Source organism: Saccostrea cucullata, unplaced genomic scaffold (genome assembly GCF_032062105.1).
Source record: "Saccostrea cucullata isolate Sc308-1 unplaced genomic scaffold, CSIRO_AGI_Scuc_v1 ctg281, whole genome shotgun sequence".
NCBI classification, from domain to species: domain Eukaryota; kingdom Metazoa; phylum Mollusca; class Bivalvia; order Ostreida; family Ostreidae; genus Saccostrea; species Saccostrea cuccullata.
In genome coordinates this window covers 83,904-96,667 of record NW_026926059.1, presented here as the reverse complement: position 1 = coordinate 96,667, position 12,764 = coordinate 83,904, and the positions used below count along the sequence as shown (strand labels likewise).

Genomic DNA, 12,764 nt, shown 5'->3' with positions numbered 1-12,764 from the left:
AAGAAATTGCTTCAATACATAAAACAAGAGGCCCATATGTGCCTGAGTAACTTTCGCGCTGCTGTTCTTCGCTAGATTTTCCTCCTTGTAATACTTATTTGTGGCCCCACTATATACCAGGGGTCATGATTCGAACGACATAGAATTTACACTTTGGAGTTCCACATGATGCTTCCATACAAGTTTTATCTATTCTGGCCCAGATTTTTCCAAAATGTTTCAAGGTAAAAATTGGATTCTAAATCACGGCCCCACCCCTTCCAGGGGATCATGATTTGAACAATTTAGAATCTACACTACCCCAGGATGCCTCTTCATAAGTTTCAGCTTTTTTTAGCCATGTGGTTCTTGTTGGAAAGATTTTTTTTTAATGGCCCATCTCTATTTTTGTATTTTCTTGATTATATCCGACTGTAAAGGGGATCGACTCTTCATTTTAACAACTTAAACTCCCTTTGACCTTTGATCAGGAAAGCTCAATTGAGCTTTCAGCTCAGGTGAGCTAATAACAGAAAAATTTATGAATTTAAAAATTTTTTATTAGAAATTTCAGAATTTTTTTTAACATTGACTACTTTAATTTGTTGTGTTGCTCTGGTAATTAATTAGGTTTCATAGTCCTTGAAAAATCATGATTATTGAATTACAAGACTGGTAACTTTGAATCATCTCGGACACATAGATAAACACAAAATGTACTTGAAACAGTACATAGTCCTTGTTGAAAATAAATAAATGTCTGTCATTAAAAGTAATGTAATTTTCAATTCAAATTTGATAGGACCGATTTAATTTCTTCTATCATCTTCTCTCTAGGGACCGTTCTCTGAAAAATAAAGATACAATTTACTTCAGTGCACGTCAAATTAATGTGTATGTCAATCCTCAGTTAGTGTCAATTCACTTAAATGTTCCATTTTTCATCATTGTTCTTTCTCTGTACTGAACAGAATTCTACACTTAACTCTTCTTAAACAACTCTATCCATTCCCTCCCTTCTCTGAAATTCTCTTATCTTCATTCCTCCTCTCTGCTCAACCTTCTCGCAAAATCAACTCATTTACCTTTTCCCAATTCTTATCGCCCCCCCCCCCCCCTTTAATTTTACATTGACATCCTCCCTCAATATCTCCTCTTTGCCCATCCACCACCAAATCTATCCCTATCTTCCATACCTCCCCTCTCCCCCTCTATAATATTCCTTTCCTTCTTACCTCTTCTCTGGTGCCCACTATCCTGAGGGTCACGACCTTTTGCTCTATTTCAGATCCTCCTATAATTATTGCTATTGGGATACAGTTGGTTTCACAATACTGAAACTGGTCCAGGGCCTTAGGGTTCCTCTTGTAGGATTGCTCAGTCTGGAAAATAATTTGTACTCTTCACATACTTATAGATAGGAAAAATGGGTAAGATGATAATTATCAACATGAGTAGTGCAAACATATCATTAAAACTTCACAAAAATTCTAAATTGGTCAAGGATAAACTTTGTGGGAGACAACTCTTATTTTGCATCACATACCTTGATATCTGCATCCCACAATTCCTTACAAATCTTCATTCTCTCCTCCACTAAATTTTTCTGAGCTGAAACAACGTAAACATCTGTCTCTGTTGTTCTGGTCCTAGTGTTTGAAGCCTTCAGAAAAATACCAAAACTTACATGAAACTGACAGAACTCCAACAATATCATGATCCTTTAGAAATTTTTCTTTCAAGAATATAACAGAATTTAATAGCTCACCTGAGCTCTAGATTCCATGATTGCGAAGACCCTCTCCACCCCAATACTGACGCCTACACAGGGAACTTTCTTGCCTTTGGCGTCAAATATTCCGACGAGTCCATCATACCTGCCTCCTCCTGCCACACTGCCCACACTGACACTCTCATCTCCGTCGACAGACTTAGGCGAGTGGGCAAAACCTGACAAACAAGAAAATATAAAATTTTAAGATATAAATAATAATATGTGCATCATAGACCAAAATAAAATTTACTCATATAAATTATAATTTGAGCATAAAAAGAAAGAGAAAACAATAGAGGAAATTACATTTACAACGTATGAATCCAAATTGACTATTACAAAAGTTATGGCTCACAACACTTATTGCTCACCCTGTAAAATTGCCTCATAAATGACACCAGTGTAATAATCAAGTCCTCTAGCCAAACTCAGGTCAAATATAACCTGCAAATTAAAACATATAAGGTTAATTTAAGCCTCAATTATGGATACAAGTTATAAACGCTTTTATTTGTTCCCATCGTAACCAGGAATTTGATTATTGCCTATACAGTCCTTCAGAACACACCTTGTCTGTTATTCCATATAAATCTAGGTATTTAAGCAGTAGTCGTAAATCTTCTAGGCCTTCCACGGCTGATTTCTGTGCTTTTATTGACTCGTCCTGTAGAAGTTTGTCGATCAGATCTACTCTACCTAAAAATGATTGAAGTTCAAAGATCAGCATCCTATATATGTGTATTGTCAAATTCTCTCTTAGTGAATATATCCTATTAGAAAATATCAAGCCTCTAAATAATGTGCAAGTATTCAACGTTATATGATAAAAATTTTTTCCTAATGCAAAATGAAGCCTTTACAGTTAACTTACTTTTTTCTTACCTTTCAATTCCACAAATTTTCCAATTTTATCTACAGCAATGGGATCAATGCCTTTTTCATGGATCATCTCATTTCTGACATCTTCCCAAAATGTCTGCAAAAAAGTTCATTAAAGTCAATCGTAGAGCACATAAAACATATTTGCTTATATAATAAAGAAGATACTGTATGTCATACATATTTTTAAAACAGATATGTGAGCAAGTCTTCATTACATCAATAAATTCTTTAGATAACAATATCTTTCATTTGAATTTTTCCTTATAAAGTGTGTCGAAAGCTTCATTTAATTTATAACATAAATGGGGGTCAAAAGGTAAAAGTAATTATTTTTCATTTGATGTCACAAACAGTGAATGCCTTACAACATCATAAATGACTGTGACATTCCTGTTTATATATACCTTATCTAGTTTGTCCACCGCAGAACACGCTCCCCGGAACTTGTCATCTGGGACACCGCATGCGGCAAACATTCCGTCCAGAAACTTTCTGTGGTTGATCTATAACAAGTGTACATTGATTTTGAACTTGCACACAAAAAAGTAATTTTTCTATATTATGTTTTACCGTACTTCTTGTAGACTTATATCAGTGATTGGGATAAGCTAGGGAGTAAATGTGACAATGGCGCACTCCAAGTCATTGTGAATGTGACATTTCAAAATTCAACGCGCCAAACAGACTTTTTAATGGGACATTTCCTAGTTACAAACTTGCAATTAATTACTTGCTGTTAGAATTTCAGTTGACTTTACTTAATTGAAACTGTCAAATTATTGAATGACGACATTAAAAGATACAATTTAGTATATTTAAATTCACAAGTGTCAGAAAATAAATAAACACTGCAATTTAATTTCAATTCTTTATTTTTTGTCTCCGATGTTTGACATCTTTAAAATGATTTAAAGTCTGGTTTAGATCTATACTGCTTCCCTCCAATTCATGTTAAATATTCGTTTTGGTTTTTCCTATCGTCAGATTTATGTCCATTCGTTCTGTCAGCATGTTATACTTCTTCCGAGTCATTTTGTAGCGATTTACTTAAATTCTGTTTCTTAGGATTGTGAAAATTAAGAAAAGTCTGTCCTTTATCGGTACGAGGTATTTTCTTAAGCAGCATGCTGCACTCATGACACCAGTTTATTTCGTGCCCGTTAGCCAATCAGAAAACACGTCACTGTTTGATTAGATACTGGAGAAAAGAAAGTCATACGAACGCTTTAACTGAACGACATAAAATACTGTTTTTATTTCAAGCGTAAATTGACAGTGATTGTTATGGGAAAGACTACAAGCGCATGGGGGAAAGCTCAAAGTTTAAAAGTATGCAGTGCATTATATGCGCCACGATGGCGCGGCGTTTTTAATTTTAATGTGACATTTTAAAATTTAATGCGACTATGGCGCAGGGCGCATGCTTATCCCAATCACTGCTTATATGAGAAAATATTTGAAATATTTCTTCAGAGAGCAAGCTTTACTGTAATTTGAATATTTACTGAATAGGATTTACTAAGGCCTGTAACCCTTTACCTTTATAACATAGTCCCCGAGGTCCAGCTGAGTCAAGATTTCTGACACAATTTTTACACACTCAGCGTCAGGAATCATAGCATCATACTGACCAGCAATGTCAAAATCCTGAAACAGTAAAACAAACAATATCAATATTTCATCTTCTTTACATTAAATTTCAAAACCAGACATATTTTCATTTCATCATTTGACCTTCTGAATTTCTCTTCCCAAAGAAAGTTATTGTTTTTGACCCCTAATTTTTTATTTCATCCAAAAACAAATTTCAAAATTGAATGCATTGTAATGTATTGTGAAAAACAAATCTTACACATTGGTAGAATTCTCTAAATCTGCCTCTTGTCATGGCTGGGTTGTCTCGGCGGTACACTTTGGCGATGTGATAACGTTTTACATTCTGAATCTTATTCATTGCTAGATATCTTGCAAAAGGAACCTGTTAAAATCAAGGAACATTTTAACATGTGAATTTTTTTCCAGCATTCTTTGCAAAGAAAAAAAATAACCGGTAAATAAAGACTTGTTTAGTGGTATTTAACAGTTGATCAGTACATGCATTTCTCTCTTAAGATTTAAGAATACCGTTAGATCATATCGTAGGGATAAGAGTTCTCCCCCTTGGTCCTTTAAATCATAAATCAGCTTCGAGTCTTCTCCATATTTTCCTGTCAGTGTTTCCTGCAAAGATTTATTTTTCAAATTAGTACATGTAGTAAATATTGTCAAATACATGTAAATACTTTCTGATTCTGTAAATAAACTTATTTCTTATACAACACAATGAACACAGTTGAAACTTATCAAATGTATTGACTCTCAAGACAGCCCTTTGTCTCAATCTTATAAATACCTTAAGCTCAAACACAGGTGTGTCGATTGTTTCAGCCCCGTGACGTTTGAAACACTTGATTATCGTGTTAAATACCCCCTCCCTGATGGCCATCTGCTGGGGGTTGTAGTCCCTTGTCCCCTAAAAGAGAAGTAAAATTGTATCTCAGCTGATAAACTCATCGAAAAGGAACAATGAGTCCTAAATGAAGTTCATTTTCAACATAATCTAAAGTACTTTGCTTCTTTCAAAATATTATATCACTTTGTAATAATGGTTCATCTTTTGAGTTTATAAGATAATTCTATTCTTCATTTGACAATCTTTTTAATGAATAAAATCAATTTTTTTATTTTGTGGAACACATCAGACAGTGACTGACAGTGACTAGATCTGACAATCCTTACCTTGGGACATTTGAGGACAAATTTAGACTTCTGTGAATCATCTCCAAGCTTGGCTTTCAGCTCTAACAACTTGGCCACCTCTTCACTGATCTAAAAGAAGACCAATTAATATCTGATAAAACCAGTCTTCTAAAGTAAAACATGTATTCATTCTTATCATGGTATATTCAGGATGCCAGGCACTAATAATATCCTTCTGATCTGCATGCTGCATGAGTGATTAACGATTAAAAAAAGCCCATTCCTCACTCGACCAAAGCATAAGAGTGGAGGTGTTCTTGTAATCTCATTCAGTAAAGACATAATCCTAGACTATGGGCCCCATTAACATGCTGCTACTTCCTTTACCGACCAATTTAGAACACTGGGTTGACTGACTGTAACACTGCTTTGGAGTATTTTGATAAAATGTTCATGATATTGCATCATGAGACTAGTTGTCTACAGGTGAAGTGGTTCTATAAGTACTAATGTGTGGTCTGTCTTAGTACATCTGTATGATGCAATACTATCTATTTGTATTGTCTATTAAATACATTTACCATTCTGAAGCCTTGGGGAACTGGAAACAAATGTGGAAATTACAAAATCAACATAAAGGAGATGGGTGAACTTAGCGTGCAAAAAACCCACAAGCTTCAGATATATCAAAATCATATTCAAATTGTTATTTTAGTATTTAGAGTAAAGTTCTCATCATTGATTTTTGTAAAATCACGATAAGCAAAAAGTTCTGGGGAAAATTTTTCGTTAAAATTTATTCTTTTATCAAGAAAAATAATGTTGTATCCATTGGGTTCGAACCCTGGCAATAAAAATCCTGAGTTGCATTTTCTATTGAGACTAGCACGTTAACCACTACGCTACACAAGTCCTGATGAAGTGTGGCATTTAAATCATGTTTGTGATATGACCATTGACTTAAGGGACTTCAAGTATTTCTCAAAAAGATACGAAAGTTTTGTCATAAACTTATATTTGTTAGGTATAGTGGGTCATTGCTCCATAATTTTGGAAACCAAAATATGTATGTTTTTATGCAGACTTTGAGGATTACCTTTCAAAAAAATGGAGAGAAGACCCACTCATACCGAAAAATAGTGTTATAGTGTGAAAAAATGACTCGTTTTGTCCTCTTTTGTGTGTGTATCATATTTCATAGGCAAATAACTTCAATTTTCATGAGATCTGTGCAAGTTGTAGAGATTTTACATAAAGTATACTTTAATGTTAGATTAAATAATAAGGAAAATTTTGATGAAATTGAGATTTAATTTTTCACCTTCATGTTTGTTGCACTATGGGCTTATCTCTCGTCATGTTCACCCATCTCCTTTTTACGTTTATCAAAATGTAAACCATGGTTTCTAAAATTACGTTTCCAGCAGATTAATTAAACATGAAACAAATTGAGAACAAGTACGAAAAAAAAATCCATCAAGCAGTAAAAGATATGGCTAAAGCTACCATAATAGTAACAATCTGATCAACTGGACCATTCAAACATATTTTTCAACTATACTGGTAGAAATAATACAGCTTGACTTTGAGAGTTCTTAATCTCTGCCCAGACGTTACCTGTTGTCTTCTTTCCTCGGCATCAGAAGGAACAAGTTTTATTCTCTTATGTAAATCACCACATCCCTCCATTTTCTCTATGGCCTCTTTTTCAACATTTAAAGAATCCATGCTAGATGTGGAATTATTATTTTCCTTTGAATTCTTATACATATTTCTGATCAAGTAAGTCCAATCCCTTGCAAAATGGACAATATGGCTTTATCATAATGATTCCATGACCTAAATTCACAGGGTGGTATCAGGCATTGAAGATATTCCTAATATTCCCTGATTCACTTCAATGTACATATATTTTTATGTTACATATTCATGGTGTTTTTATCTCAATTTTTAGTTTAACTAAAAGCTATAGGTGGGAAAATGGCATTTGTGGTGATTCAGAGAAAGAGGGGGAAAGATAAGGCAAGATAATGAATTGGTCAGTCCTTTATCTGTATACTTGTACACCATAGTCAGACAAGACACCAAACACATGAACTGTGTCCATTGAAGGTACTTATTATTTTTATTTCCTTATTTCTATATTGGAATCTGAGATGCAGATGGAATGTGTATATTTTATGTATATCTACATGCAGGCATGTATTCATTCTGCAAAACTTACCTTTTAATATGTTGTACATTGTAGTAAAATTGCATCATTCACTCTATTTTATTTTTACCTGTGTACACTTATTAGTATGGGCAAAATATTTTTAATGATAATAAGAAAAAAAAATTCAGCTGTAAATTGTACCTATACATACCTGTTCATTTGAACAAAACCGTACAGCCAGACAACGAAGATGACGAATCAGAAATCGGTGATGAAATTTACAAAGAGGAAGAACCATGGCAACAGCGGGTGAAGGAGGAACAAAAATATGGAAAGGAGATAAAAATCCAGGTCAGCAAATCTGGTGAGTAAATAAGACACACCAGCAATCATGTGGACCTTTCATTACACTGCAGTGCCCCCTAACACTGTCCAAGGAGGAAAGGGAAATAACTGTTACTCAAGAAGGAAAGGGGAAATAACTGTTGCTAAATTGGATTTATTTGTATCAAGTATCACTGCGGTGTACATTATACATCATTACCATTGCTGTTGTTATTCAACGAAGGTAAATAGGTAACTTTAACAAGTAACCCAAATCCAATAAAAGTAAGGAAAATGATCTGGGCATTGTCTTGCTGAAAGACTTATTTCTATCACAAAATCTTAATGAAGTGGAACTGGTTTAAAACAAATACCAATGCACTACACTGAGAACAGAGGAATATCTAGCATTACAGGGCACAAATTAAGTAAGAAATGTAAGTACTTTGACATTGCATAATGGCCATTTCCTATTCCCATTAATTCTGGTAATCAAAAGCTGTAGCTGATCAACAGAAGCACTGACAATTTTGAAACCCCCTAGTTTCACTAGAACACAAACTAGGGATAAAGAAGTCCCCATTAGTAACATTGCTGAGTCTAGCAAATTCTTTTTTTAATCTTTATTACTAAGTCATAAAATAATAGACATCAAATATTTTGACATTTTCATCATTAAGTGAGAGAAAAGAATATACTGCAGCTGAGCTGAAAGGTCCACAAATGAACAAATCAACAGTCAATATAATATTTATATAATTCAAGCATTGTTTATTTTGTTTAAAATTGATTTCAAATTCTTTTTTTGCTAAATATATATCTATCCCAGATTTTCAAACAGATACCCAGACTTGTGTCAAAACATGAAGTCCATTATTCAGATTTTTTATTTGCATATTCCTTATTGAACATTTGTTTTTAGTAAGTAAACGTTCTATTGATATAAAGATATTATAGACTTTCTGTGATGTTAAAAAATCTATTTTTCTGCATTCACCCTTATAAATACCGTATAAGTGGAAATTTTAGAGAGACGCAAAGGATGATGTGACATAACTGCTTTTGGGCAGCAATCACCCTTATAAATATATTCAGACACTGTACAAATTTTCATCACTTTAAAGGATGTACAAACTACATTATTGTGCGATGAAACTTATTCATTTTACTCAGGTTAAACACCTCCTTTGATATTGACCTGTTATTTTCAAGGTTTTTGAAAAAAAAAATGTATACTGTCATGTATTTAAAATTGTTTGTATATGAAAATCTTATTGTAATTTGAAATTGTACATATGTAGATCCGTGTCTAATCTGTGACTCAAATAAAAGAATATCTGAAGCAGTACAATTAAATGCACCGTCATGCATATGAATTTATTCTTACGTCATCGTTAAAAATTGTTTGCTTGCCTTCTCTCCTTTTACAAATAGAGATTTCTAAAATCAGGGTAAAATTATTGGCTCGTATATTTTAAGGGCTTCAAAGAGTGGGGCGTGGGTAGGAATTGGATGTAAACATGATACCCCTACCCCAATAAAGGGTCTATATCTTTCAAATCACGTTTCTATTTTTGTTTAAAATAGTATTCTATAAAGGTACACATATCAGTGATTAAATTTCAGCTGCATGCAAAAATTTGAACAAAATCTAGACATTTATATTTTGTCAATTTAAAATTATTTCATCCTGCGATTTCTACATAAGAACTGGTATTTTATTTTTAGCGAAACGTAACTTTAGCGATTTTGAAATGCTAACTAAAGAAGCTATTACAAATAAAACACAATTAATTTTTAGTGATATTCAATTTTAGCGATGTCAGCACCCTCGCTAATAATGTCAAAATTAAATCCTTGCTAAAAATTCTACTTATACAGTATATTCAGACACTGTACAAATTTTCATCAATTTAAAGGATGTACAAACTACATTATTGTGAACGAAACTTGTTCATTTTACTCAGGTTAAACACCTCCTCTGATATTGACCTGTTATTTTGAAGGTTTTTGAAAAAAAAAGTGTTTGTAACATTCATTCGTACCAAAAATATAAATTGGAATCCAAATATACAATTAAATGCAGTTTGGGCAGTCTTTAAAAAATGTTTGCTTGCCTTCTCCTGACTCAGGGTAAAATTATTGGGTCGGTAGGTAGGTGGAATAATCTTATTTCCATAAATTTCAACATATATGTTGATGGGATAAGAGGAATAAAAAGAAGAAAAAAATTTATTTTGTGCTGGAATGTTAAAAAAAAAGTTTTGATGGCCTTATCATAAAATATTCATACTTTTCATTAAAATAGTTGATGTTTAGTGAGAAGTAAATATTAAAAGGTCATACAATCATGTCATAAGCAAGATTTTTATAAATGCTACAACTTTATAGGAAAAGCTAGTTCTGTCAAATTGACACTGCAGTACCAAAAATCCACATTTCCTTCAATAGTTTAAATGATTAAAAAAAATCTTATTTTTTTCAGTATCTTCACAATACATAAAATGATAGCCTATCGTAATTTAACCCAGCACTAACTTGCACTCTTTCTGAATTTGGATAGAGATATTTCAGGTTAGACAGTATGGTTGTTTTTCGTATCCCATGCAGGTCACTTATCTCATTCCTGATTATTTTTTCCCAGTACATACCTTATCTTTGTCAGCTTTCTCTGTTTTAAGTTTTCTGACTATCTCTCCTTGTGCCTTAATTTGTTCTTGGATTTCAGACCGGTTTACATCGTTTTCTTCCATGATGCAATGTGTATATACCGGAAACTTGGAAGTTATTGTATTAGACGAGTAAGCCGCGAGTCTACTATTTTCCGGATCTTTTTTCTTTTCTTTCTGTTTTTCTTTTTAGCTCACCTGAGTTAGTGAAAGGAACATCAAAGAGAAAATTGTGGTTAAATTTAAATAAAAAGATAGATATCCTATTTCAAATCATAAGGCTCATAAGGCTGGTGTATAAATATTTGTGGTGGTGAAACTCCTGGAAATGTCTAATCAAAAACTACATGCATTTGTGTATGAAATGGCACAGACGGTGTTTGAGGGGTAGAGATCAACTGTATTAGGCGATCCAACACTACCTTTACTATTGTAAATGTTATTTGAACAGGTTGGTTTCCCCCCTTATTTCTCCACTTTTCAAACTGTTACCACAGTAAAGTGATGTTGACAAATGTAGTACTGTAAGCAAAAAAAAGTCCTGGCATAATTGTTGTTAAAGTAGCTCTCCCCCCCTTGAAATTAGGATTTTGGAGATTGTGCAATTTTTTTTTATGCTTGTCAACTTTTACAGGTACGTAAAAAAATTTTTCTCTGCCCCCCCCCCACCCCACTTTCAAAAACGATGCTACGTGCCTGTGTCTAATCAAAAACTGCATTTGTGTATGAAATGGCACAGACGGTGTTTGAGGGGTAACGTTAGATCGACTGTATTAGGCGATACACGGTCTACGGGGAAACAGATATTAAGTAAATGAAAAAGTAAAAATAACGACTAGCGATACATAAACCGTAAATCTGTAAAAGGGCAAACTCGGACCCTTGACAATTCCAGAGGTGGGATCAGAAGCATACACCCCCGCTGACCGTTGACACTCCCTATTCACCCTATGTATTGATCGAGTAGACGAAACAATCCGTAATCTTGTTTCCGTAATCAAACCAAGTACAAAATAAAGGTATATAACAATATATTCCGGGTATGTCCAGCAAGACAGCCACAATACGACTTAGTGATAGGTTAAGTTTGCTAATACGGTCCATTATAACGGGCATACAGTTTATGAAATGCTGACTTTCAAATAAAGGATGTTGTTGAAATCCTCGTAACATCAACTTATGTGTGAGTAGTCTGTATCGTTTTTTTTTTACTCCGAGCATGCTCTCGAATAGCGAACAAGTAATTGGGAGACATAAACACCATACATGTATATATACAGGCGAGAGCAAAATATCGCTGCATAATAAGGAAAGTTTACGAAGGAAAAGCTGAAATCATCTCATTTGTCAAACAATATGTTTGTAAGCCACAGTTTGTCTTTATCATCTGTAATCAGTAAAACATCGATCCTGTGTCAGACTCAGTAGTGTATTTTATTTAAATTTCACAGGGATGAATCAAGTCAGCGTATAAATTGAAATAGTTATTATAATTTAAAAAAAAAAAACGTTTTCGATATACATTTATCTGAAAGTTGAAGATCACAGCAAGTGTTTTCTTCTCTCCTCAGACCTCGCTCATGATAGAAGCTTTGTTTATAAAACTTTGGCAAATAGTAATATGGATACACATATATTTGTTTTGACAAAATAAATTCTTATTTACCAACAAGTGATAATGTTACATGTAACTATTATATTTAAAAAATAATACATGACACCCCCTCCCCTTAAAAAAATGACCAATAAGACCATCTTTAAAAAATTGTTTGGTTACCCTCTCCCGACCGACTGACTCAAAATGCCCCGGCTCAAAACTTTTTTTTTTATTCCAGGACACGGTATTTTTTTTCTTTTAATCCTCATATCGACGTCCCGTCAGTAAATGTGTTGAAATTTTAAGGGAAAAAAGATTTTCCCACCTACTTACCGACCCAATAAATTTACCTTGAGTCGGGGGAGGACAAGCAAACATTATATTTTTAAGATGACCTAATTAGATATTTATTAAACAATTTTTCCCTTAAGATTTAAGACTTTTGAATATTTATCTTCAATTTATTAACGTTTTTTTTTTCCAGAGTAATCTGATTATCAAAGGCAAAGAGGGATGGGTAGGTCTAGCTGAGAAAATCTAAATTGCTGTTTACCAATAAATGATGGAAACAAATTGATGGTGACCTCTTTATTTTTTAATCACATATTCTGACCACATTTCAATGAATCTTATCTCCATAGTACC

The 12,764-nt window shown here is 33.5% G+C and overlaps 1 protein-coding gene across 3 annotated transcripts; it reads right to left on the bottom strand.

Annotated features, from left to right (window-relative positions):
* Window positions 1-517: 517 nt before the first annotated feature.
* LOC134270536 (histidine--tRNA ligase-like) lies at window positions 518-10,646 on the bottom strand. 3 transcript variants are annotated; one of them, XM_062752778.1, is made up of 15 exons: window positions 10,505-10,627; window positions 7,741-7,890; window positions 5,414-5,503; window positions 5,028-5,147; window positions 4,760-4,855; window positions 4,488-4,613; window positions 4,175-4,282; window positions 3,040-3,138; window positions 2,636-2,729; window positions 2,322-2,449; window positions 2,125-2,197; window positions 1,748-1,929; window positions 1,526-1,642; window positions 1,215-1,361; window positions 518-826 (listed from the first exon to the last, which is right to left on the bottom strand). In XM_062752778.1, exons 2-15 carry the CDS (start codon window positions 7,825-7,827, stop codon window positions 764-766), a joined length of 1,530 nt encoding a protein of 509 aa, XP_062608762.1. In that variant the 5' UTR covers window positions 7,828-7,890; window positions 10,505-10,627; the 3' UTR covers window positions 518-763. The 3 variants fall into 3 exon arrangements, with proteins under 3 accessions (XP_062608762.1, XP_062608761.1, XP_062608760.1); XM_062752777.1 differs by lacking the exon at window positions 7,741-7,890 and having other exon boundaries at window positions 10,505-10,646; XM_062752776.1 differs by lacking the exons at window positions 7,741-7,890; window positions 10,505-10,627 and adding an exon at window positions 6,992-7,246.
* Between the last annotated feature and the right edge of the window lie 2,118 nt (window positions 10,647-12,764).

Bases quoted from the DNA above. Each gene is read 5' to 3' on its own strand.
- LOC134270536 (XM_062752776.1), bottom strand. From the start codon at position 7,144: ATGTATAAGAATTCAAAGGAAAATAATAATTCCACATCTAGCATGGAT. The intron at 4,283-4,487 runs GTAAGATTTGTT...TTACTGTTTCAG, and splicing joins TTAGAGAATTCTACCAATGT to GATTTTGACATTGCTGGTCA. The intron at 1,643-1,747 runs GTGAGCTATTAA...ATTTTTCTGAAG, and splicing joins TCATGGAATCTAGAGCTCAG to GCTTCAAACACTAGGACCAG.